Consider the following 27,656-nt stretch of genomic DNA (forward strand, 5'->3'; position numbering starts at 1 on the left):
GAAGGACAACCATCTCTGCAGCACTCGACCAGTCAGGCCTTTATGGTAGAGTGGCCAGACGGAAGCCACTCCTCAGTAAAAGGCACATGACAGCCCGCTTGGAGTTTGCCAAAAGGCACCTAAAGGACTCTCAGACCATGAGAAACAAGATTCTCTGGTGTGATGAAACCAAGATTGAACTCTTTGGCCTGAATCCCAAGCGTCATATTTGTATTTGTATTTATTATGGATCCCCATTAGCTGCTGCCTTGACAATACAATTTATTCTGAATCCATTATGGTTGTGTTTATCGTCTGTCGTTGAAGAGCACATTCCGATTTGAATTGTTTTGACCTGGTTTATATTATTTATGGCTATACATTTATTTATGGCTTTAAAGATACTTAAATTACCTAATTCTAATTTTGTAAACATACTGTAGGCGGGCATTAAATGTGATATGGATTATTACATTTATTTCAGTAAATGTAACACTGTAATCTTACATTTTCTCAATTGTATGCCCGTAAGCTAATAACTGTCATGTCTGTTGTACAGTTCCCTCCGTAATTATTGGGACGGTGAAGCATTTTTTCTTATTTTGGCTCTAAATCAAACAATGACTATGAGGTTAAAGTGCAGGCTGTCAGCTTTAATTTGAGGGTATTTTCATCCATATCGGATGAACTGTTTAGAAATTACAACACTTTGTGTACATAGTCTTTCATTTTAGGGTAGCAAATGTACTGGGACAAATTAACTTACAGTACCAGTCAAAAGTTTCGACACACCTATTTTTTCTTTATTTTTACTATTTTCTACATTGTAGAATAATAGTGAAGACATCAAAACTATGAAATAACACATACAGTTGAAGTTGGAATTTACATACACCTTAGCCAAATACATTTAAACTCAGTTTTTCCATCTTAGGTCAGTTGGATCACCACTTTATTTTAGAATGTGAAATGTCAGAATAATAGTTGAGAGAATTGTTTATTTCAGCTTTTATTTATTTTATCACATTCCCAGTGGGTCAGAAGTTTACATACACTCAATTAGTATTTGGTAGCATTGCCTTCAAATTGTTTAACTTGGGTCAAACGTTTCAGGTAGCCTTCCACAAGCTTCTCACAATAAGTTGGGTGAATTTTGGCCCATTCCTCCTGACAGAGCTGGTGTAACTGAGTCAGGTTTGTAGGCCTCCTTGCTCGCACACGCTTTTTCAGTTCTGCCCACAGATTTTCTATAGGTACGAGGTCAGGTCTTTGTGATGGCCACTCCAATACCTTGACTTTGTTGTCCTTAAGCCATTTTGCCACAACTTTGGAAGTATGCTTGGGGTCATTGTCCATTTGGAAGACCCATTTGCGACCAAGCTTTAACTTCCTGACTGATGTCTTGAGATGTTGCTTCAATATATCCACATAATTTCCCTTCCTCATGATGCCATCTATTTTGTGAAGTGCACCAGTCCCTCTTGCAGTAAAACACCCCCACAACATGATGCTGCCACCCCCGTGTTTCACGGTTCGGATGGTGTGCTTCGGCTTGCAAGCCTCCCCCTTTTTCCTCCAAGCATAACGATGGTCATTATGGCCAAACAGTTCTATTTTTGTTTCATCAGACCAGAGGACATTTCTCCAAAAAGTACGATCTTTGTCCCCATGTGCAGTTGCAAACCGTAGTCTGGCTTTTTTATGGTGGTTTTGGAGCAGTGGCTTCTTCCTTGCTGAGCAGCCTTTCAAGTTATGTCGATATAGGACTCGTTTTACTGTGGATATAGATACTTTTGTGCCTGTTTCCTCCAGCATCTTCACAAGGTCCTTTGCTGTTGTTCTGGGATTGATTTGCACTTTTCCACCAAAGTACATTCATCTCCAGGAGACAGAATGCGTCTCCTTCGTGAGCGGTATGATGGCTGTGTGGTCCCATAGTGTTTATACTTGCGTACTATTGTTTGTACAGATGAACGTGGTACCTTCAGGTGTTTGGAAATTTCTCCCAAGGATGAACCAGGCTTGTGGAGCTCTACAATTTTTTTCCTGAGGTCTTGGCTCAGAGGCACTGAGTTTGAAGGTAGGCCTTGAAATACATCCACAGGTACAGCTCCAATTGACTCAAATGATGTCAATTAGCCTATCAGAAGCTTCTAAAGCCATGACATCATTTTTTGGAATTTTCCAAGCTGTTTAAAGGCACAGTCAACTTAGTGTATGTAAACTTCTGACCCACTGGAATTGTGATACAGTGAATTATAAGTGAAATAATCTGTCTGTAAATAATTGTTGGAACAATTACTTGTCATGCACAAAGTAGATGTCCTAACCGACTTGCCAAAACTATAGTTTGTTAAAAAATAAATTTGTGGAGTGGTTGAAAAATGAGTTTTAATTACTCCAACCTAAGTGTAGGTAAACTTCCGACTTCAACTGTATGGAATCATGTAGTAACCAAAAAGTGTTAAACAAATCAAAATATATTTTATATTCTTCAAAGTAGTCACCCTTTGCCTTGATGACAGCGTTGCACACTCTTGGCATTCTCTCAACTAGCTTCACCTGGAATGCTTTTCCAACAGTCTTGAAGGAGTTCCCACATATTCTGAGCACTTGTTGCCTGCCGGCTGCTTTTCCTTCACTCTGCGGTCCAACTCATCCCAAACCATCTCAGTTGGGTTGAGGTCGGGTGATTGGGGAGGCCAGGTCATCAGATGCAGCACTCAATCACTCTCCTTGGTCAAAATGCACAGAAATACACTTTCAACATCAAATATTAGAATAGATCATAGTCTTAGTAAGATATGTCTTAGTGATAATGTCTTAGTGATAATGTTCCAGGTTGTCTTAGCAAACATCCTAATGGCAATCATCATACTGCTGGGATCAGGCATAATAGCCGGTTACTTCTATAAGAGGTCAGCTGAAGGCGGGAAATTAATTCCTCAGACATTCCACATGCATAGCAATGGAGAGGAACAAGGAAGGAATCAGAGATACAAATGACTGCGACTCTGAGCAGGTATAGAGGCGGTCCCAGTGCACATTTTTATGCTATAAGATATCACTGCACGGTTCATGAAAATCTATATTTAGCCAGCCAATCTGATTAGCCGTTTGCATGTTTATGATCTTAGGTCATCAAAGTTTAGTAGTTCAGCATTTTATAACAGGGGGCTACTAATTTCGTATACAAGGATTCAGTTGTTATCATTCAATTAGTTCAGAGAGGGATTGGCAGTGAATATCAGTTTGGATCCAAATTAAGCAACTTGAGATGATCTATTCAACAATTATGTGAATGGATATTAAACAGCGGCCTGACTTGTGTCTTTATACCCAAGGACCAGAAGCTCAAGAGGCAGCAGGACAAGAGGCAAGTGAGCGAAAGTTGACTACCTCTCTGGTTTCTCCAACCAGGCATGTGAAATAATGGATGAGAATACGGTGGCAGTCTGTGTCCAACAGACACCTGCTGAAGAGGTGGACAGGGTGCAGAAGGAAGGGGAGGGGGACAGGGAGAGTGGGTGTGGACCCCCTAATGGACCAGGCAGGTACCCCAGAGGTGTGAGAGGAGCAGGACGAATAGATGTGTTGTGGAATGATGCCCTTTCTCTTTCATTTTCAAATGCTGTTTTTGAAAATGCCATGTGTGGAGGCTCAAATAATGGGAATGGTACAGAAAAGGTCTCAGGACAGCAGTGGACTGACTACACACAATGTAGAGTTGTAGGAGCAATGGAAGATGTATCTACACAGTGTAATTATGGTTTTTTAGTGGTATAGGCTATTACTATATGTTGAATAAATGCTAGTAAAGGCCTACAGTATTAGGTAAACTGTTACTTTTTCTAACTGTGATTTTGACAAAATTATACTTTCTTAATCAATTAAACATTCCATCGCATTATATTTTATAGAATTTTCCAGTAGCTCCGCTAATGTCTTGGCTGATATGCCAGTTGTCATGTCACACAATCAGATATTTATAAAATTGAAATAACAGTACTACTTGAAATGAGACACAGCATTTGCATAGATTTTTTCCATAGTTTGTTTGCACTTAATTTATAATCCACATTTGCTTAGCTATAGCCTAATGTCTGGTATATATTATATTATGTATATTTATGAGAGTTTGGTTGTTCCTGATGAGCACTCCTTCAGAACAGGTGTTCCAGAGATGGTTTGTAAGTGCTTTGATTGGGTGTCCTCGGTCTTAAACTACCCTGCCTTTCTAAGGTCTTCGAAAGCCAAGTCAACAAACAGATTACCGACTATTTCGAATCCCACCGCACCCTCTCCGCTATGCAATCTGGTTTCAGAGCTGGTCATGGGTGCACCTCAGCCACGCTCAAGGTCCTAAACGACATCGTAACCGCCATCGATAAGAAACAATACTGTGCTGCCGTATTCATTGACCTGGCCAAAGCTTTTGACTCTGTTAATCACCACATCCTCATCGGCAGACTTAGTAGCCTTGGTTTCTCAAACGATTGCGTCGCCTGGTTCACCAACTACTTCTCTGACAGAGTTCAGTGTGTCAAATCGGAGGGCCTACTGTCTGGACCTCTGGCAGTCTCTATGGGGGTACCACAGGGTTCAATTCTTGGGCCAACTCTTTTCTCTGTATACATCAATGATGTCGCTCTTGCTGCTGGTGAATCTCTGATCCACCTCTACGCAGACGACACCATTCTGTATACTTCTGGCCCTTCTTTGGACACTGTGTTAACAACCCTCCAGACGAGCTTCAATGCCATTCAACTCTCCTTCCGTGGTCTCCAACTGCTCCTAAACACAAGTAAAACTAAATGCATGCTCTTCAACCGATCGCTGCCTGCACTTGCCCGCCCATCCAGCATAACTTCTCTGGACGGTTCTAACTTAGAATTTGTGGACAACTACAAATACCTAGGTGTCTGGTTAGACTGTAAACTCTCCTTCCAGACTCACATCAATCATCTCCAATCCAAAGTGAAATCTAGAATTGGCTTCCTATTTCGCAACAAAGCATCCTTCACTCATGCTGCCAAACATACCCTCGTAAAACTGACCATCCTACCAATCCTCGACTTCGGCGATGTCATTTACAAAATAGCCTCCAATACCCTACTCAACAAGCTGGATGCAGTCTATCACAGTGCCATCCGTTTTGTCACCAAAGCCCCATATACTACCCACCACTGCGACCTGTACGCTCTCGTTGGCTGGCCTTCGCTTCATAATCGTCGCCAAACACATTGGCTCCAGGTCATCTACAAGACCCTGCTAGGTAAAGTCCCCCCTTATCTCCGCTCACTGGTCACCATAGCAGCACCCACCTGTAGCACGCGCTCCAGCAGGTATATCTCTCTGGTCACCCCTAAAGCCAACTCCTCCTTTGGTCGTCTCTCCTTCCAGTTCTCTGCTGCCAATGACTGGAACGAACTACAAAAATCTCTGAAACTGGAAACACTTATCTCCCTCACTAGCTTTAAGCACCAGCTGTCAGAGCAGCTCACAGATCACTGCACCTGTACATAGCCCATCTATAATTTAGCCCAAACTACTACCTCTTCCCCTACTGTATTTATTTATTTTATTTATTTTGCTCCTTTGCACCATATTATTTATATTTGAACTTTGAACTTTCTTCAAACTACAAATCTACCATTCCAGTGTTTTTCTTGCTATACTTTATTTACTTTGCCACCATGGCATTTTTTTGCCTTTACCTCCCTTATCTCACATCATTTGCTCACATTGTATATAGTCTTATTTTTTTCTACTGCATCATTGATTGTATGTTGTTTTACTCCATGTGTCACTCTGTGTTTTTGTATGTTGTCGAACTGCTTTGCTTTATCTTGGCCAGGTCGCAATTGTAAATGAGAACTTGTTCTCAACTTGCCTACCTGGTTAAATAAAGGTGAAATAAATAAAAATAAATAAAATTCAGAACACGGGATTGTACTGCCCTCTTGTGATGAGTAGGGATATGACAGAAGAAGTAGGACGGGCAGCGCACGGACACGCATGCGGTAGCGGATCGGCTCGCGATATTCTGTACATACCGCTTTGACGTAACCACGCGGAAAGGAGGGGGACCGTCGCTTCCGCGCGCGACCGACCGCATTCTCAAGTCAAGATGGACGAAAAGTTGATATTGTCAGTTTTTAATTTTCCTGAGCTGTATAATACAACTTTGCCAGATTACCGCAATGGTGAGACAAGATCCCTTGCTTGGCGGAGAATCAGCGCATTGACAGCTCTTCCAGGTAAGCTATGGTATTTCTACAAATCATCAAGTTGCGTTGATGCAAATGTTTGAGCTAATCTTAGCGAGCTAGCTAGTTGTAAGCAATCTGACTTGTTTGTCGAAATGGGGCAAGTTTAGAAATGATGGCGTTTGTTGTATTTTTTTTAATCATGTGAATAGCATCTGTATACGTTGAGTTTTAATAACACCTCGCCGCAAGAACCGCGTGAATAATATTTACGTCAATGGGGAGGCAGACGAATTCGTGAGCGCAGCGCAGACTGCAGACACCGCGGCACGAGGGGAAAAAATGTTCCGTTCCCCACCCGCGCGATGAGCCACGAGTAGCTTGGCATCGCATCGCATCAATGAAATTAACTAACAAATGCCATTAAATGGAGAGCACTGCACATTTTTTGCCGACCAACTCAATGGTAGAGCCTCAAATTGACAGTTTATAAGTAGGAACCCGATTAGGTTCCATCAATGAGGGAGTTATTTATTATTATACGCTGGCCGGGGTTGGACCGGACAACGGCCGGTCACATCAACGTGCGAAAGCGGGGTCGGCTTGGTCATGTTTTCAACCGGGCAGTATATGGTACATGGTCCCGAAACATATTTTCCATAAAATGTTAAACTCGTTTAAGTTGCTTAGGCAGATAAAGCGTTTTTATCCAAAGCAATAACTTTTGCAAGGGAAAACACAATCCTACTAATTACTAACGTCAATTCTTTTTGCCGACTTTGCGGTCGGACAGAGCGAGGCACTTATCTCAAGCCCGGGAGGTAGCCCTGGCGCCCCGGTGAGATTAATCGAACCCCCTCATTGGGATGGAGAGGTGTTCAATCACCTCTAAAATTTGAATGCTCCCATTTTATTGACTCATTGGCCAAAAATACATTGTTAATCATACTAGCTACTTAGAAATATTTGTTTCCATTTAGTCAAATATTCTCCATGTTTAGCTTGTTAAATATGAAATGCATCAAATTAAGTCTTGAGTATGATTAATCCATATTGCATAATCGTTATCATTGATTTATCCCTTTAGCTGAAGAGTGCAAAAGGAAATGGAAAAATCTAAGAGACCGATACTTCAAGGAAGTACGACAGGAGAAAAGGAGTAAGGAGGAGACAGGGGAGCGCACCACCAGTCGATGGAAATACAGACAACTTCTGAACTTTCTTCAACCATTCATTAAACCTAGAAACGGCAATGCAGACCATGACAACCAGGAGAGCCCTGATACAATCAATAAAAGCACACAGAGTGAGATCAAACCTGTCAAAACACTCAACACAGCCCTGGTAAACAACATGAAAACCCATACAACCCAGGTTGGGACCATGTCACAGCTAGCCTTTGTGACCCAGCTGTCCCCAGCTCAACAAGGCACCCAGATGGCCCAGCTGGCTTTCCTGGCCAAGCTACCACCAGGTGCCCAGATATCCCAAGCGCCCCAGCCATCCTCAGCTCCCCAGCTATCAACATACACAACCAGGAAAAGGCCTCAGACACGACAAGAGTCCCCTGCTTCACCATGTTCCTCAAGCACTCCTGCCAAGCTCTCCACAAAGAACAGGAAGCTGCTGGCCAAAGAGAAAGATCACAGTTCAGATTCCATGATCCCTAACCGACACTGTGACGAGGATGAGATGTTTCTTCTCAGCTTCGTTCCTGCCTTGAAGAGGCTAGCTCCACAAAAAAGATGTGAGACCAAAATTAAGATCCAACAGATAATGTATGAGGCAGAGTTTAGTGTAGATCTGCCATTGACTGTCAAAGACCCACTGGTGACAGTGTCCAATGAACTGCCAGAGCCCGTGCCTCAAGAAGACCAAGGGCCAGAGTCACAAGAAGAGCCAGAGACATAACTCATTCATTTTTGTAGGGTCTACAGGGGTTGTTCTCAGTGGAAGTTATATTGTTTCTTTGGACCTAAAGTATTTTTTGTCAAATATATTTCTCTCCTAAAACATGAAGAGCCAAGTTATTCATCATCTGTTTTTACAATAACCACATTTTGGTGGTATCATATTGAGAGGTATACTTTCATTTTTCACAATGGTTGATTAACAACCAAATCAATTATTTTAATAGATCTTGAAACATTCGCTGTTATGAATGCAAGTTAACCCAATTGGAAATACAATGGGCTGTTATTCTGTTTCTAAAGTTGAATGTTTCTTTGAATGGCATTAAGTGGTTGTAGCCTGATTAGAAAAACATTGACTACCAATATGAAGGTGTTTGTTTAAAGTTCTCTCAGTAGGATATGAAGCAAACAGTCTTTATTACAGATGCTTATGCTATTTTAATCAATTTATTAATCTTTTTTATATATTTGAAAACTTTTCTTTATTACAGTGAGAAAGTTGTGAAGTAAACAATCAATTAGTGAGGGAGAACACTATCAAATAACAGCTTCTGTTACTCATGACATTCATCTTGATCGTTGTCAGGTTGAAGAAAACAATCTTTTATACCTTTTGCACATCCCGCCAAATTCTTTATTATATAAGCATATGCATTACAATTCTACATTTCCCTTTGTACTAAATAGTAGTCTTACTAGTAGACAATGACAGTATCGTTCAACCAAAAATAGCGCCTTTAAATTGTAATCTTTTATCCTTCCATTTTGTAACCTTATTTTCTGAAACATGAGAAATAGTCTTAACAAAATAGCTCCTATGGCAACTGAGGACATACCAGTTAATGTCATTCAATAACTTAAACCCATATCAATACTGCTCTTTTGGACTATTCCCTTGCTGACACCACACAATGTACTACTGTATTGTTAATATGGCTGCATACTGGTAATGGTACTCAAAAGGCAATTGTGTCAACAATTTAAAAGCCTATCACCAATGATACATCTCTTCCTGAATTGATATATTCAGTTCAGAAACAGAACATACCGCTCCTGATCTATATCCATATAAACACAGAGGGTATATCTGGTACCTTACATTTACTGATTTGCCATTTCTTCTTTTAATATCTGGTTCTATATTGCCAGCCAAGGAACTTAATGTCTAAAAAACACAACATTGATGGAGGGCCATTTTAAGACTTCTGTAGGATTCATAGTACAGATGTAATCAAACAGTTTAATCTCAATTACTGAAAATAAACCAATGGCTAGCCAAGTCAAGAGGACAATACTTAGAATGTGGAAAAGTACAAAATCAAACAAGTATCTGGAAACAGAGTATTAAGAACTGTCCAACTTGAGCCTTAGTCCTGGCTGCCCAGACATTTATGCGATTAGTAGCCAAAACACAATCACCAAAGCCACAAAAAGAAAGAGTTGAGACAAGAACTGTTCATCCATGTGCTGGGGGGTCCCAGGGGCAGCTGTGTGGGGTAACCAGTGGAGAGTGAATAAATGCTTTTCAAGGTAGAGGGGGCCATTCACAATACATGTTTGATGAAACATTGTTACAATGCTCAACCTGCACAGCTAAAGTACCTGGGTGTGGTCTTCCATCATTGATGTTAAAAGCTGTAGAGAAAATGCCAAATGGAAAAGCACCAATGCCAAAAGACATCTGGAATCCTCCATCTCCAAAGCCGAACCCCTGAAATCCCTGTGATGGGAAGAAAGAGAACCTTACAATAACATTGCACCAACCCAGGGTTATAACATGACTATTCCATATGTACAAAAAACTTGACTTTAACAGGTGTTTCGTGGGAGATGATGTGACGCAATCGCTAGTGCTATAAGTTTCGTCATTCTCAAGGGGTCAAATAGAGCTCTTCAGGCAGCGCTTAATAGGTCCCAGTGAGACAGTTAATTCGGCTAATGAATTCAGCTATGGGCAGGTTCACTACAGCGTCCCGTGTCATAGTTTCATCATGAATGGGTAGTGCAATACAGCAGCCAACATTGCAAACACAGGTGGTACACAGTAGAACCATCTGTATTGAGCTTTGCTAACATCCTTGCTAAATAATTGTGGACAGTCTGAAAAGTGAGAGTAATGGCTTGGTGATAGTGGTTGTATTACACAGTACTTACACGATTTTCAGGCTCTGGCCTCTGTCCTTGTGGTCGAGGAGGCGTTCGCTCCCTAACAATGAGAGACAAGTTGTTGACAACAGTAGTTTGGGATGTGGAATTCAGAGTAAATAACTGAGGATTGTATGCAAACTGAGTTCCCTGCTTTCATGTTGAGTACATCAACCCACCGTGGGTCCTGCTGACCTGTGCTTCCCCTGCCATATAGTGGGATGACTTTGTCTCGACTGATGCCTGCCTTGCACACTGGACACACTTGTCTGTTAGGTCTGGTCTCTAACCACTGCATAAACATGGGGGGGGGGGGTTAAGATTGCATGATACATTCAGAGTAGCAGTAAAACATCCATTGGTAAAGGGTCAGGTGGCAGCTGATGACAGTGGTTGTGTAAAATAAATGACATATCAATTGACTTACCTGATGTAAACAGGGCCAACTAGATGATACAGGGAATGTAAAGGATGGGAGATAGAAGAGATATTAAATTACTATATTGAATTATGTGCACAAACCCTCTCCTGGGTACCAGATAAGGAAGAATGTCCCTCAATCAATCACAAATATAGAACAGTCTCAAGACAAGAGGGTGTTTACCAAAAGAGATGCCCACACAGACTAATCACCGCATCCTTGGAGGTGTCCAGGCAGATGTTGCATTCGAAGGTGCTGTCCTGATTGCCACCCTCCCCAGCAGCAGTCGAGCTGCTGGAGTTCTCAGTGGCGGTCGAGACAGCGGCTGGTGGAGGGGCAGCACTTGCCATTGTTTCCACAGATCAGGAGGTAGAGTGGGGTGATGTATCTAGCCGCCCCACTTGCCTGTAGATTAGTATGTGTAAATTAATCCAAACAGATGAGAATCGAGATATACCAAAGTCAAACTTGCGTTATGATTTACAATAAATGTTGCTTAACAATGCTCCAGTGGCGTTAGAAAAGTTACCACATTAACTAACGTGGCAGCTAGATCCAGTGTGGCTAACATTAACTAGATAAACAAAACGTTTATGCTAACGTTGCGCGTTAGCTAGAATAAATGTAGCTACATGGCTCGCTAAATAATCGGCGTAACATCAAATCACATAATTGACTACCTCCTTGCGTTTTTCAAACAAATCTTCGGTGTCGTGGATACAAATATCTAGATAGAAAGCCACCTATTCGTTCAAGTTTCCAAGTTAAATTCAAGTTTCAGCGGATAGATTACTTGGGTATCTGCTGCTACGCCGATTGGTTACCAATGGACGTGTTCGAGAGGCTCAAAACCGCAATGTATCATGGGTAAATTGTGACTGACTGATTTACAAATAATATTAATTTCCTACATTGTAGTTTATTTCTCACCTCCATTGGAATGTGGCAAAAGCGATTACATGATATGATAAATATGATTAAAGATGACCAATGCAGTAATCGCTCGGCATTTCCTAGTTGCTAAAATTCGAATAGTTCGTTTAATTTCAGTTTATGTGACAAAACAAAGCAAGTATAGTGTAGAGAATACTTGTACCATCTAAACCGCTGTTAATGATCTTTTCCATAACCCCAAATATTATATTGTCAGCTGTTTGAAGCTGGTGAACAAAACCGAAAGTAAAATATGCAAGAACAGATCTATCATTCAGACTTGATTTTAATGAGAATAACAGATTTATAACTCACATTTCCATGTGAATTTTGTCAGATCCCCAAAAAGATACATAAAGCAGGTAGTTCAATGGTAAATCTCGTCCTAAACGGCTTTTGGCCGTTAACAAGGCGACCCAAAAGCACCAAAGGTGGCTGTGTTCGAGAGCATGAAAATGACTGCAGGGAGGCTGCCAACTGACTAATGTACAAATCACCTTGCAACATAAATAATGACTAATTATCATTGGTAGATCAGTCAGTCAGTCACATTTTACCCATGATACATTGCGGTTTAAATTCCTCTCGAACAACCGAGGTATATTAAGAACTGGAGACTGCATCCAAGCCCGTTGTTTTTGGGGGAGTTTTGTATGAATTGTATTTATGCATTACACAAAAATTGTACAAAACAATGTACAGATATCACACATAACAAAAACAATACAAATAATAAATAAATCCAGAGAGACACAAAAAAAGTATATTATGCTATAGATAACTTACATTTTGACATACTGTAGACACTTCTTTAATACTTTGGTATTTATATATTTTAGTTGTGTTATATAACATTGTAAATCAATTAGGAAATGTTTTAAAATATCACATTTGGTAATGCTCATAGGTTTATTACTATTATTTTATTTCACTTTTATTTAACCAGGTAGGCTAGTTGAGAACAAGTTCTCATTTGCAACTGCGACCTGGCCAAGATAAAGCAAAGCAGTTCGACACGTACAACAACACAGAGTTAAACATGGAATAAGCAAACATACAATCAATGATACAGTAGAAAAATCTATATACAGCATGTGCAAATGAGGTAGTATAAGAGAGGTAAAGGCAATAAATAGGCCATGGTGGCGAAGTAATTACAATATAGCAATTAAACACTGGAATGGTAGGGTGTGCAGAAGATGAATGTGCAAGTAGAGATACTGGGGTGCAAAGGAGCAAGATAAATAAATAAATACAGTATGGGGATGAAGTAGATTGGATGGGCTATTTACAGATGAGCTATGTACAGGTGCAGTGATCTGTGAGCTGCTCTGACAGCTGGTGCTTAAAACTAGTGAGGGAGGTAAGAGTCTCCAGCTTCAGAGATTTTTGCAGTTCGTTCCAGTCATTGGCAGCAGAGAACTGGAAGGAGAGGCGGCCAAAGGAAGAATTGGCTTTGGGGGTGACCAGTGAGATATACCTGCTGGAGCGGGTGCTACGGGTGGGTGCTGCTATGCTGACCAGTGAGCTGAGATAAGGCGGGGCTTTACCTAGCAGAGACTTGTAGATGACCTGCAGCCAGTGGGTTTGGCGACGAGTATGAAGCGAGTTTACCGATCTTATCACTAATATTATTTTCATATCTGTCCAAAATATTTAACTATGCAAACAAACACAAAATAAATGCTATATAGTCTCATTTTCCAATTCACAAAAGCCACATTCCTCTTCAACATTAATTCAATATTTCGAAATAAGACTATTACAAGGATAACATCTGTGAAGGATCTTGTAAGAGACTTCTCTTACTTTATCAGTTATCAAATATTTATGTGGATTAGGCCACTCACATTGCCATTTCACATCAAGATTCCCATTGAAAAATAGCAGCAGTGGCAAACTTCCTGTTAATCATTTCTCAGACTAAATTGTTATTACATTTCTAATGTTATGTATTGATGCATTTCTACACTATCGCTGTAATTTAGTGCATGTAATGAAACGCTTGATCGATCCTTCAGTAAAGTAAGGATTCCATTGGGATTAGCTTTCATTAAAATGTCATATTCCTTACACAACATAACAAACTTATATTTGGCTAATAATTCATTGTAAGTATAAGGATAAGTATAAGTATCTAATATCACCGTTTTTCCAAATAAAACATTTGTGTGGAGAGAAGTTGTGCTTGCATAACAAGGACCAGCATATTAGAGCTTGTTTATGAAATGTTGCAAATTTTACAGGAAGTTTACGCACAGCATAAGGGCATTGGAGTAAAAAATTAAGCCCCCCAATTTTCTGTAGAAAATAAAAGTGGTATTATATTCCAAAGACTGTAAGGTTTTTTGAGATACCTCTTAATCCAATTCACTTTTGCAGTCTGGTTAAATAGCGTAAAATCTAAAGCATTAAGACCACCATCACAAATCTTGTTGGTAAACCTGATCTTGTGTGGCTTCTTTTTCCAAATGAAATTTAATAATAATTTGTGGAGAGTGGTACATGTAGACTGTGAATCTCTAAAGATGTAAAAAGATAAGATTCTCAAGATAAACCTTTGACAGACTCTACCCTGAAGACATAAATCTCTTGCCAACCATGAATGACATTTATTTTTTATAGATTCCATTAAGGGATTTACATAAATGTATTTCATTTCATTATTATTTTGGGCCATTTTGACACCTAAGTAGGTTACAGCATCTTTGACAGAAATCTCACATATTCTAGGACTCACTGCATCTTTAAGTGCAAAAATGTACATTTTGCAATATTCAATACCAAACCTGACACTTCAGAGAAAAGCTCTACTGTTTGTAGGGCTACTGGAACCTGATTTTAATTTATAAAAAACAGGGTTGTATTGTCAGCTAACTGGGAAATCTTCACCTCATTATCACACACAATAATTCCTTCAAAATTACTTTTGGTTACCATTGAACAAATCATTTGTGATACTAATAGGAATAAAAATGGTGATGCTGGACAGCACAGACAAATCCCTTAAGGAATATCAAATCTAGGTGAGAATCCACGGGAAAGTTTAACATAACTATTACCACCATTATAAAGAGTTTTAATTGCGTTGATAAAAAAAAAACACACATTTTAAATAGTGCAATGTATCAAAAATAAACTCATGACTAACAGTATCAAATGCTTTTTTGAAATCCCAAAATAGAATAACAGGATTGTCATCTAATACAGTGCATTCAGGAAATGTTCAGACTCCTTCCCTTTTTACACATTTTGTTATGTTACAGCCTTATTCTAAAATTGATTAAATAAAACAATTTCCTCATCAATCGACACACAATACCCCATCATTACATTTTTGCAAATATATTTAAAATATAAAATATAAATAACTTATTTACATAAGTATTCAGACCCTTTGCTATGAAACTCGAAATTGAGCTCAGGTGCATCCTGTTTCCATTGATCATCCTTGAGATGTTTCTACAACTTGATTGGAGTCCATCTTTGGTAAACGCAATTGATTGGACATGATTTGGAAAGGCACACACCTGTCTGTATAAGATCCCACAGTTGACAGTGCATCTCAGAGCAAAAACCAAGCCATGAGGTCAAAGGAATTGTCCATAGAGCTCCGAGACAGGATTGTGTCGAGGCAGAGATCTGGGGAAGGGTACCAAAAAAATTCTGCAGCATTGAAGGTCACCAAGAACACAGTGACCTCCATCATTCTTAAATGGAAGAAGTTTGGAACCACCAACTCTTCCTAGAGCTGGCCGCCCGGTCAAACTGAGCAATCAGGGAAGAAGGGCCTTGGTCAGGGAGGTGGTCACTCTGATGGTCACTCCGACAAAGCTCCAGAGTTCCTCCCATCTCCTCTGTAGAGATGGGAGAACCTTCTAGAAGGACAACCATCTCTGCAGCACTCCACCAATCAGGCCTTTATGGTAGTGTGGCCAGACGGAAGCCACTCCTCAGTAAAAGGCACATCACAGCCCGCTTGGAGTTTGCCAAAAGGCACCTAAAGGACTGTCATACCATGAGAAATAAGATTCTCTGGTCTGATGAAACCAAGATTGAACTCTCTGGCCTGAATGCCAAGCGTCATGTCTGGAAGAAACATGGCACTATCCCTACAGTGAAGCATGGTGTTGGCAGCATCATGCTGTGGGGATGTTTTTTAGCGGCAAGGACTGGGAGACTATTCAGGATCGAGGGAAAGATGAACAGAGCAAAGTACAGAGAGATCATTGATGAAAACCTGCTCCAGAGTGCTCAGGACCTCAGACTGTGGCAAAGGTTGACCATCAAACAGGAAAATGACCCTAAGCACACAGCCAAGACAACGCAGGAGTGACTTCGGGACAAGTCTCTGAATGTCCTTGAGTGGCCCAGCCAGAGCTCGGACTTGAACTCAATCAAACATCTCTGGAGAGACCTGAAAATAGCTGTGCAGCGATGCACCCCATCCAACCTGACAGAGTTTGAGAGGATCGGCAGAGAAGAATGGGAGAAACTCCCCAAATGGGGTATAGTGTATAGATTGATGAGAGAAAAAACACAATTTAATACCTTTTAGATTAAGGCTGCAACGTTACAAAATGTGGAAAAAGTCAAGGGGTCTGAATACTTTCCGAATGCACTGTACATACAAATGATCAGACAACACATTGAAAGCATAACATTACAGCAAGACCTGTGCTCAAATAGCCTATCAATATTTGTCTTTGTCAAACGTGAGAGTTTACCTTAAGCACTTTTACAAAAAACATGAAAAGTAAAAGACTCACCTTCTGTGTTAGTGTGAAGTGACAGTATCTATAACAGCCTACTGAAAGTGTTCCCTCAGTTTAAACACCCTTGCCTCTTGACCAATGGCTCACTTTGTCTTTATTTATTTATTTGTCACAACTGCATCAAGGAATGGGGAAAGGGATCCTAGATGTGGGCTTCCACATCACACGCTTTGAGTGTTCAGCACCATGGCAACTCTACTAATATTATATCGCTCTATTTTCAGACAGCTGGGGAGCTATAATTAAAACTTGACCAATATCGCTCTACTGTGTTAAACTCAGGAAATGAAATACACCTGCAAGGTTAGTTTGTTTTGTGTGTATTTTTAGATTTGCTGACATGAAAGGTAACGGTCTCCTACCACGAACATGAACTCTCCACTGTCACATTACTCATATACACATAACACACAACGTTTTTTGTTTTTCTACACAATATCATTCCTTATGGTTAATTAGCTACTACTCTATGTTCGCCTTTAGGGCTCATGCCTAACCTTAGATATATTGGCTGAATATTGCTACACTAGAAATGTGATACATTTGAATATTACATAAAAATCCATGCACTTTTCTGTCATTCACTGGGATCAGTCAAAAAGCTCCTCCTCCCACACGGTCATGCGCATGATGAGGGTATTCGCTCGCCCTCTTCCAGACTGCGTCATTCCAGACAAACAGCGAACATGGCGGGTCTAGTAGCAAAGAAGTGTATCACCCCGCTTGTTGTGATGAGAAGGATCACTTCTCCGGAATATATGGTCCAAGCCGCCTACCACAAGAAGGTAAAATAACCTGTATAGCTAGCTATGTTTGATGGCTGATAAATTAAACCATGTGTCCCTGTTTAGGTCGTAAACTCGTTAAATGTGAATGCATTTGCAGGCTTGTTTTGACAACTAACCTAGGCTAACGTTAGCTAGTTGCTATAAGTACATTTGGCATTGATTATCTATTTATGCATTTGTTTCTCTTGGAGAATCTAGTTGAAATATATTTTAAAATAGAGGTCGAAGTAGCTAGCTAGCTAACAACATGCGTCACATGCATTGACTAGTTCTATAGCGTACATCTAGCTAGCTAACATGTTACATCATGTTCTTTCTAAAAATGCTATTTTTCTGCCAATCCAACTTTAATCCCCAGCTCTGTCTCGATTGATGCAGGTCTTACTGATGTAGCTAGTTATACCTGAAGGTTAATCTGTTTCTTCCTAAACTGTTTTAGCTAATTCCTTAAATGAGGTGTTTGGTAACACTAACGTCAGTTAGTCTACAGGTGTCACTCTGAAGCAGCATAGCGGTAGCACCAGTGTACTACCTTCAATGGCAATACGCAGTTTCATTGATTCGGGATTTTTCTACAGAACGTGTGAAATAAGATCACCTTTCCACAGTAACTCTCGGTTTCTGTTGAACCTGTATTATATACATGTGTTAGAGAACACAACCTATTAATTATTCCGTCTATTTGGTGGAATTGTCCATTTGGATTTAGGCTAACATTTCATCACTCACTCTGAACATGTATGAATGTCTTGTTCCTTCTGGCCAAAGACGGTTTACATGAGTTTGGTAATTTTAAGGCTGCTTTAAGGCTGAGATTTAGGCTAGTCAACAAACAACCGTTATCAGTTCCAACTGGCCGCTAACAAACTCACCAAATATTTAGGCTATTCAGACACACAGCATTGTTCAAAAATGCAGAGAATGACTCGCATAATAGCGATTACTTCTGGGGGGAGGGAGGTTGCAGCAAGAAGTACTACTGTTGTGGACAGTGGAGTCCTGTTCTAATCTGTTTATTTTAATTTCCCTTACATAATGTTGAAACTCCCCATTGCATAACGGGAGTGCAAGAGCCCTCTCAGCCTTGAGCCTGCTTTATTTGGGAGGCAGTTGGAATTAATTTAAGGATGATATTATGTGAATGTTTGTAGCTATGCAGCAGGGAATATTATCTAGATGGGGTCCTTTATAAACTTGAGTTAAGTAATAAAATGTTTTTGTCTCCTTGTTGCCATGTTTAGGTAGTGGACCACTATGAGAACCCAAGGAATGTTGGATCCCTGGACAAGACCTCCAAGAATGTGGGGACAGGCTTGGTGGGAGCCCCAGCTTGTGGAGATGTGATGAAGCTTCAGGTACGTTGGTCCCCTGGCCTCATTACTTCCTGTCTCACCATGGCAACCTCAGATGGCCTTGGATTTTGAATGAGGTCACTATGTCTTGGTTGTGTTCCAAAGAAGCAGATAACACAGATAGGACTTAGCAAGAAGCAGCATGCTCTATTTCTTTAGTTACAAAGTGTATGTATTTAGTAATGTTACAGCATTGTTTATTAAATTATGTGGACAAAAGACATTTGCATAAAGTGACTAATCTCCTATCTACAGATTGAGGTGGACGATCAGGGGAAGATTGTGGATGCCAGGTTCAAGACGTTTGGCTGCGGCTCAGCCATTGCCTCCAGCTCCCTGGTAACAGAGTGGGTGAAGGGCAAATCCGTGAGTGAACATTCTGCATCCATGACACTTCCTCTGCTTCCTGTGTTACTGTTCTGTTGCTCTGTTTTCAATTTCTCAATTCAACAGTCATTTCCACCACACTGTTTGTTTTTTCTTTTCATTACATATCATGGTTGGATCAAGTTTTTCTTGGTTGGTGAAATGTTGCCTTCTTTTTGGCTTTCAGATTAACGAAGCACTGACAATAAAGAACACTGACATTGCCAAAGAGCTCAGTCTTCCACCTGTCAAACTTCACTGCTCCAGTAAGCTCTTATTTCAGTCTGATATATAATACTATGCCCTGTCTATGAAGCTGAATTTCTAAACCATGCGTGCCTTTTTCATCTATTTTACAACCATGTGAAATTCTTGCCCCTTTCTCCAGTGCTGGCAGAGGATGCCATCAAAGCTGCCCTGAATGACTACCGTCTCAAACAGCAGGATGGCAAGATTGAGGCTGTCAAAGCCAGCAACTAAGGGAGGGCTCTCCCATGTAGACCTGGACACCCTTGTCCTGCACCCTACTGCCAAGGGGACACTCAAATGTAGTCCTGGCTCCCCACTCCTCCATCCTTCTATATATGGGGTATCTTAAATTAGTCCAGGTTGTCCACCCATACAACATACATAGACAACACAGTATACACACCAGGCCCCTGTGGCATTCTGTGGTTTCCCAGTCTTTACTCTGTAGCCTGTCACATTAACGCACAATTTAAGGGCACTACTGATCGGGTGAATGATAGAAAGTAAGCCTTATTTTCAGGAGTGAGAAATGCAAAGTGAGCCGAGACAAGTTTGCTTTGTCTTTATTTGCTTTATTTTGCCAAGATTTTGTCATGGTTTGGGGGTATTTTCCATTGGGAAATGATTATGGATGCTGTGGTGAAGTATTGAATAAGACTTCTAAAGGTATCCCATCAACACCCATGTAGCACAAATGTTTTGAAGGCAATGAGGAAATAAAGTGCGGGAGATGTAAAATGACAGCAAACTGTTAAGGTATCTATTTGGATTCTTTTGTCACATTTCATACTTCCTGGTTGTAATGCAAATTAATAAAGTAAGGCGTGTACGTAGTATGTTATGTCTTAATTTTTTGTCATGCAAGGTCTCTATAATCCGCTTTAAGGTATTGTCTTGTATTTCTCAGCGGTGTGCAGACTACCAGAAATTAGAGCAATGCTTGTATTCTCCACTAGATGGCAGCATTGGCATACTTTATCCTGAGCCATGTAAATACATTCTGACTTCACCCATAAATGCAGATAATGGTTCTGCTTTTATCAAATACCAAACACAACACATTTTAGAGTCTCTTTACTGTCTTCACAATTTCTACCATATTCAACCAAAGAACACTGAAAATAAAGAAAGCAGCACCTCTACAACCAATTTTGGTGTGTGTCCGGTCATGTTTTCAACCACTACACACACACACAGGACTAACCAGCCTGTATTGTAATGGCACAGTACGAGTAGAGTAGACTGCTGTGTTTGGTGCTTTACCAAGTTCTTTCTCAGGACCTGGGTCTGCAGTAGAGCAATGGTTGTCCCTTAATGGGTCATTTCTGAGTTGCTACTTCTACTTTTGGACTGCACTATGCAGAAGTTGCTCTGCCATTTCCTGGTTGCTCAAATTGTAATAGTTTTCATAATTTCAGTTTGTGATAGAAGCAAGTATAGTGTAGAGAATCATTGTTACATCTAAACTGCTGTGAAATGTTTTACTTAAGCAAAAATATTGTGTTTGAAGCTGTTGTACAAAACCGAAAGTCAAAGACTCTAAAACTAACTTAAGAACGGGAAGCATAGAACAGATCTGCTTTTTAGACTTGCTTTCAAAGAGAATTTCTATGTGAATTTGCACAGGTTGCCCGAAAACTTACATATTACAGCTTTAAATTAATGATGCATATATATATAGCCATTGATTCTTGATGAATAGATATTATAAGTGCTTCATGGGCTTAGTTCAACTGTTGCACCCCATCAAAACCCAAAATATACACTTGTTTTACTCCCAATGTTTGTAAACAAAGTCAATGTAAACACACTGTATAGCTTCAAAACATGGTTAAAACTATCAATTTGAGCTCATGTATGTTCAGTCCTTGTATCCATAGCTCCGTCTATGAATTTGAGAGTGGTTCTATTTCTCTCAGCTCTTTACCAAAACCAGGGGTGACCACTTTGGTATTTTTTGAACTCCAGATTGGCCCTTTAGTGGAAATGTTTCAAGAGACAGGATAAACATTTGACTAACTACACAAACACAGGTTTTATAATGTAAAAATACCTCCCATAATGTTGGAGACATACTGTCTGAGTTCAAGTTGTGGCAGAGGCTGCACCATGATGTGCTCATGCTGAACTTAACCTTTGTCTAAACATTAGACTGTTACCATGGTTACTCAAAGAAGTCGCTGTAAAAAATACGCAATAGTCTCTACAAGCTAGAATGTTGATAAAACTTGATATTTAAACGTACTTTACCGGTCCTCTGGGTTGTTGGACCTAGTGGAGATAAAACGTCCACAGGAAAGTATTATTAACAAGACTTTTTGGGGCGCCAGTAGGTATATGGCTCTATATGTTTGTAATTCTGGCAAGTATTTTCAATCACCTGATGCATTTCACATGATGCACAATATGTAAACAATAGCCAAATGTAACCGAACGTTGTCAACCGAAGCAGTTTCCTTGCGATCAGCCTGAAGTGTGCCTTTTGGTCTGTGGTTCGGTTAAGCTCAGCCATATTGTGCAAGTGCTGGTCACTTGCGATATGCGTCAGTATTGAAAATTAAACGTGGAAATACATATGATATACAGACCAGCATACTGAAGTCCGGTTGATAATGCTTCTCTGTGGATATTTTGTATCAGATTATCTCTGACATAAGGACAGAATCGGCGGACAACAGGTAAAGTAAATTTAAATAAAGTGTGTTCAACATTCTGACTTGTAATGGGACTGTTCAGGAATGCTGAGCCTACATGTTAGAGACGAGTGTGTAAGTATTTAACTCTGGGATTCTACAATAGGCTAATTTACCCTGTACTTATCCGTATTTGTTCTTCAAGAAAAAGAAACCTCAAATTGCCCTGAAAATGATCTCTAACCTAGGATTAACACCTCACTAACCTGCCAAAGAATGGAAGAGAGAGAAAAACAAGATGCAGCACCATTACTTTGGCCATTGTACAAATACAAATAAAAACAACACAGAAACCTCAAACAAGACAGCATATATAGGGGTGTATGGTCAGGTTACATAGTGTTAACCCTTTACAGAGAGACATTGAAAGATGGCAGGTTACATAGTGTTATACTTTTAGGCTACTGGGAAACAGAAGTAAATCAAGTATATGATTACACACAACTGAACAGACATCATTTGGTAAATCCAAAGAGCGGTAAACACAGCTGACAGCTTTGCCTTAAAGATTGTCACTCATGCAAAATTGGTCCAAACCATTGAGATCAAACATAGTGTCGAGAGCATAGCTAAAATGCTGTTTTCTCTCCAGTGATCAACGGAATAGACAGTGTGATAATGGAGTCCTCTTGCCTGTCCTCTTCCTGCTGGGCCTGTGAGTGCCCTTGGCCAGATGGAGACTCAGCTCCTGTGAATGACTCATCATCTTTTTTTAGGCCTGTCTGTTCCGGAAGGATTTCTGACTGCTCAGGGCAGCTGCTCTGTTGGGCTTCATTGACTGAGAGCTGGCATACCTCCTCCTCACTCAGCTCTGGTGGATTTGATGGCTGATTGTCTTTCTCTATTATTTCTCCCACAGCCTGAACATTCACCTCATGACTTTTCTCTGCTGCTGCAGATATCTGTGTGGGGTCTTTTCCCTCTCGCTCTCCCATGGGAGGCTTGGAGAGAGTGCGGAGGTTCTTGGCTGCCTTCATGATGTCATGATGGAGCTTCTTGCTGGAGTCCACTGGCTCAGCCTGCTGCCGGTTGGAGGGTTTCTCTGGCACCTCGTTGAAAAGCTTGGTACCTCCGGTCTTGTCCCCCTGGTCCACGTACATCTTAGAGGGGAAGGACGAGGGGTAGTAGGCATTGATCTTTCGTTTGCGGCTCATGATGCAAGCACAGCAGAGAATGAGGAAGATAGTGATGAAGAGTGTGAAGAAAACTAGGATGAGGAACAGATTATCCTGCAGGAAGTGAACCATCTGGCTGAGCAGGAAGTGCTCTACGTGGGTGGAGCCATGTGAGGTGGTTGAGGACTCCGAGGCGGGGCCACTGGTGGCAGGTGGGGAAGGGGTGTTAATGAGGCTGTCTAGCTCCTCCCCCTCTGCACTGCCCTCCAATGAAATGTTGAAAGGGAGGGGTGTGGCCAGACTGGGGCTGCTGGACCACAGCGTCACCAACAGACCAATCAGATGAAGTGCCATGAGGAAGGTCATCTCCTGTAGGACCTGCAGAAAACAAAACAAGAACATACAGTGTCAGTGTGGCTGTTGTCAATTTGCATTTCCACTGTTATTAAATTGCTCAGATTTCGATCGACAGAGGTGTTTGGATTCATATAGCTGTTCTTGTGTCTAACATTGACAGCTAACATCTAGAGATTTTTGTGAGTGTTGTACAATACATTGTAAAGGCTTCACTCATCAACAATGAATGAAAATGCCTTCTGAGTAATTTCTATTCTTGATAGAATGTCTAAGGCTGTAGAGCCCTAAATGGCATTTTAAGACCCAGATAGCAGCTGAGAGCTGATGAAAGGCAGGCAGAATTTAAGGTCTGAATTCCAATCATAGCATGTCACACACACAGGCACACACACAATGCACACATGACTTGCACACACACAGACATATGCACACAAAGGCCTGAATTCAATCAGATTTGCCTTAACCCACAGTAACCGCAAACTGCACAGCAGATCATTGTTTTTGTTCAGGGGCGGAAATCCCGGGGGGGACGGGGGGGACATGACCCCCCCCATCCTGGGAAAAATATGATTTGTCCCCCCCAATATATCACTGAAACATAACTATGTAATTTAAATAATATTAATAATACGCAATGAAAGCAATTGTGCTGATTATAGACACTTAATAGCGCGTTTTTAAGTTTCAAAAGATTGCAACCCCCCCACCCTTTGCCTCACAATGGTTTGATCCACTGCCAGTTCCTTAGCTTGCTAGGTAACAGAGAGGTCGTATCTACTGTCTGAAAGGCACTCAATGCACGTAACTGACGTGAGGTTAATCCAGTCAATCGCGCACACACACTAGCTGAATATGCAGAGCTAGCGCGCAAATATTAACTATTAAGCTAGCTAGTACCTATTCCATTTATGTGGCGTCGTCAAAGATGGAATCAGCATGCAGATGATGTAAGTTAGTGCTTCAAAGTCCCTGTGATAAGGTTAGCGATAAACTGAAATCCAAACTGAACAGAACTACACTCTCTTCTACCATTGTCTTAAATATATTTAATGGTCTCGTTGCAAAAGCTAAATTGTCGCAAGTGAACTTTTATTTATTTATTTTATTTCACCTTTATTTAACCCGGGTAGCAAAGATTATAGCAAACACCACTGAAACTGAATTGGTGCTCGCTAGCTTTGCAAATTCAGCTATTGTTGGAAGCCAGCCAATATGAAACAAACTATTAAAATTACAAAAGGTTGCAGCATATGTTGTGTAAATGGTGAACTCATACAGCTGTCAACTCTTGTCATTTTAATCCATTTCACATTTGCTAGCTACCTTTTAGATCGAAGCCCAAATAGAATGATTGAAGATGATAGAAGCCCATCTCCTACTGTAAATAACCTACACACTGTGTGTGTAGCCAGCCAGCCAGCCAGGTAGAAAAATGGCAGAAAAATAAAAGACGGACATCAGAGTATTTTTCAATACACCAAAACGCATAGTAAGAACCCTAGTAGCCTAATATCTCAAAGACTAGTTGATAAAATGTTCATAAGAAGAAATGAAATTCTAATGGAAATGTTTCACAATGATGTCATTAGGCAGAGCAGGCAACAGATGGCACACAGACAGCAGAGTTGGGGACAGATATGCAGGGACAGACTGCCAGAGACAGGGAGTCTCAGGTAAGTTTGTTGAGTCTTTGTTTGGAAACATTATGAAAGGTTCTCCATTTTTTTGACTTGTAAAATAGGAACATAATTGGAAAATGCCATGGATATCCCCACTCTCAACTTAAACTGGTGACTGAACTAAGATTTGTTAAAGGCAATGGTATTGCTGTTGTGATTAGTTGTGTAGTTTTGGATACCGGTAGTTAGGAGTACGGCAAACACCTTATTTCTTTGGTTCCACAATATACATTTACCATATTACAATGTAGGCTATGTGTTACAGCACTACTTTTGGTATCCCCCTCAGGAATTGCTCTTGAGAAAATGTCATGTAATTGTCCCCTCCAAAGTTGATATCAGATTTTCGCCCCTGTTTTTGTTAAGTCGATGTCGGAGGTGCAACTGCGTTGGAGCGGTCAAATAGGTGAGCAGCTCCTTTTCATGCTGGCTCCCGGAAATACATCATGACCCTCTTATTTCCCTGAAATTAAATTTGCCTTAAAGCAATAAACTAAACAGACCTGCACAGTGTATGGTAGCAATAAAAGGAAGGACCTCCTCTTAATTTCGCAATGACAGAGAATAGCCTAACTTTAAACCAACTGAACATTGCAGATAGAAATGTCATTAATAGAGCTGTCATGAATCCTTACTCAACATGTCAGAGAGGCAGGTCTGCTCTACACAATATATTTATATCTGAACTTCCACAGTTGTGCCCTGCTGAATGTGGCCCAGGAGTAGACTGCTGGCCTGGTCCTTGTAAATCATCCCAGCTGACCCACTCCTTCACCCTATTTTTCCACTCCACCTGTGTGCAAGCTGGGTCACATGAACCATTGCACTCTTCAGGAAAGGGGGGGGGGGGGGGGGGGGGGGGGAGTTCCTTTATAATGTATCACCCATTCACTTGGTGGGTGTTGGGCCAGTAACCAAAAGGTTGCTGACAAGGTAAAAATGAGCAAGGCAGTTAACCCACTGTTCCCGGGCGTGGATGTCGATTAAGGCAGCCCCCCGCACCTCTATGATTCAGAGGAATGCATTCAGTTGTACAACTTACTAGGTATCCCCCTTTCCCTTAGTGTATAATTTCACACATACACACATTATAGCCTTCCCTGTAGCTCAGTTGGTAGAGCATGGTGTTTGCAATGCCAGGGTTGTGGGTTCGATTCCCATGGGGGGCCAGCACAGAAAAAAAATGTATGAAATGTATGCATTCACTACTGTAAGTCGCTCTGGATAAGAGCGTCTGCTAAATGACTAAAATGTAAAAAAATGTAAATGTACATTCACGGATGCTCGCACACATAATGGTTACAGAGGAATTAGTCCCTATTGAAGTGTTCAAGATACCATTTGATGGCGATGACCAGTCATACATTTAGCACAGCCATTGTGTCGAATATCAATGACGTACAAACATTTTAAAATTATTGAATAATGCAAGACTTGGTCCGACTTCAAATTATACCTTCTTTCAAAAATACATTTATCTGCACAATCTCATGCAAATATGGGAAACCCATTCGGATTCAGAGAACCTATTGGAGAACTCTATTGAACAATCCTGATTCCCTGCTGGCGAGCTGCTAGCCTGGAGACATAAGTCATGATGCTGTCACGGTAGCTAAACTGCACTGCAATCATGTGAGGTAATATCTGTCCACTAAAGTTAACTCATATTTGATAAGAACGTTATTTGTCTTTTGGAAATAAACCCTATGGGGTAAAATGTACAGTAAATGAAAGAAGAATAAAATAAAGTGAATAAATAAAAGTGTCTGTACTCACCATCCACAGAAGTGGTCACACACAGAAAAGGCTCCTCTAAAACTGTGGATGGGAAAACGTGCGTGACTCACCTCCTCCAACAGTAATTCTACAGTTTCAGATTTCAGACTGGAGGTTTCTTTGATCGACACAGAAAAAATAAAACGTAAAGTTCTTTGCCATCGGGACAAATCCCTCCTTCCCCCTCTCCTCTCCTTTCCTCCCCTCCTCCCTCTCTGGCTGCCTTGCTTCCCAGAAAAGGACTGGGCTCCTTGGCTCCACACAGATTGTTCTTGTTAGGCAGTAGTCTAATGTGATGTGGGGGCAGGGCCTAGGCGCTCGGCTCAACTCAGCTCTCCGGTCCTTGTTCGGGATGCTCAAGACCAGAGTCAACGCTGCAGCAGGCTGGCTGAGCTCAGAGTGAGGAGACAATCACCACTCTGGGTTTTAACTGGGGAATAGACAGAGACTCGACTAACCACAGACATTTTATTGGATAAATTGTTTGTCACTTGGCTTGCCCCCTCTGTCTTCTTACATGCACTTAACCCCCTGAAACATTTTGGGCCTCCTTAACAATAACTCTATCAAGGCCTTTCGGAATTTATTGAATTCACTTGCACTTACTCTGTCACATACCTTACTCTGTCACATACTGTACCTTATTCACTCTCCCATATTATACACATTCTACACACCAAAGCTATACTTTTAGGTTCTAGATAGGGGCTATCTATATCTAGAACCTAAAAGGATTCTTCGGCTGTTCCCATAAGATAACCCTTTGATAAACCATTGTTGATTACAGGTAGAACCCTTTTGGTTACACTTTTCACAGAGGGTTTTACATGGAACCCAAAATGGTTCTACCTGGAACCAAAAAGGGTTCTCCTATGCTGACAGCCAAATAACCCTTTTGGAACCCTT

At 40.9% G+C, this 27,656-nt stretch overlaps 3 protein-coding genes across 5 annotated transcripts; 1 reads left to right on the top strand and 2 right to left on the bottom strand.

Moving 5' to 3' along the window:
* The first annotated feature begins 6,036 nt into the window (after nt 1-6,036).
* LOC115149192 (uncharacterized) lies at nt 6,037-8,207 on the top strand. Its single transcript, XM_029691823.1, has 2 exons — nt 6,037-6,239; nt 7,276-8,207. Exons 1-2 carry the CDS (start codon nt 6,110-6,112, stop codon nt 8,097-8,099), a joined length of 954 nt encoding a protein of 317 aa, XP_029547683.1. The 5' UTR covers nt 6,037-6,109; the 3' UTR covers nt 8,100-8,207.
* A 503-nt stretch (nt 8,208-8,710) lies between these two features.
* LOC115149196 (E3 ubiquitin-protein ligase RNF185) lies at nt 8,711-12,067 on the bottom strand. 2 transcript variants are annotated; one of them, XM_029691827.1, is made up of 7 exons: nt 11,916-12,067; nt 10,851-11,072; nt 10,674-10,692; nt 10,426-10,538; nt 10,256-10,307; nt 9,704-9,821; nt 8,711-9,588 (listed from the first exon to the last, which is right to left on the bottom strand). In XM_029691827.1, the coding sequence occupies exons 2-7, from the start codon at nt 11,015-11,017 to the stop codon at nt 9,491-9,493; spliced, it is 567 nt and encodes a 188-aa protein (XP_029547687.1). In that variant the 5' UTR covers nt 11,018-11,072; nt 11,916-12,067; the 3' UTR covers nt 8,711-9,490. The 2 variants fall into 2 exon arrangements, with proteins under 2 accessions (XP_029547687.1, XP_029547689.1); XM_029691829.1 differs by lacking the exon at nt 11,916-12,067 and adding an exon at nt 11,348-11,513.
* An 8,122-nt stretch (nt 12,068-20,189) lies between these two features.
* LOC115149193 (transmembrane protein 119-like) lies at nt 20,190-27,052 on the bottom strand. Of its 2 annotated transcripts, none has more exons than XM_029691825.1 (2): nt 26,822-27,052; nt 20,190-23,316 (listed from the first exon to the last, which is right to left on the bottom strand). In XM_029691825.1, exon 2 carries the CDS (start codon nt 23,302-23,304, stop codon nt 22,393-22,395), a length of 912 nt encoding a protein of 303 aa, XP_029547685.1. In that variant the 5' UTR covers nt 23,305-23,316; nt 26,822-27,052; the 3' UTR covers nt 20,190-22,392. The 2 variants fall into 2 exon arrangements, with proteins under 2 accessions (XP_029547685.1, XP_029547684.1); XM_029691824.1 differs by having other exon boundaries at nt 26,751-27,052.
* Nucleotides 27,053-27,656: the final 604 nt, after the last annotated feature.

Source organism: Salmo trutta, chromosome 15 (genome assembly GCF_901001165.1).
Source record: "Salmo trutta chromosome 15, fSalTru1.1, whole genome shotgun sequence".
Classification (NCBI taxonomy): Eukaryota; Metazoa; Chordata; class Actinopteri; order Salmoniformes; family Salmonidae; genus Salmo; species Salmo trutta.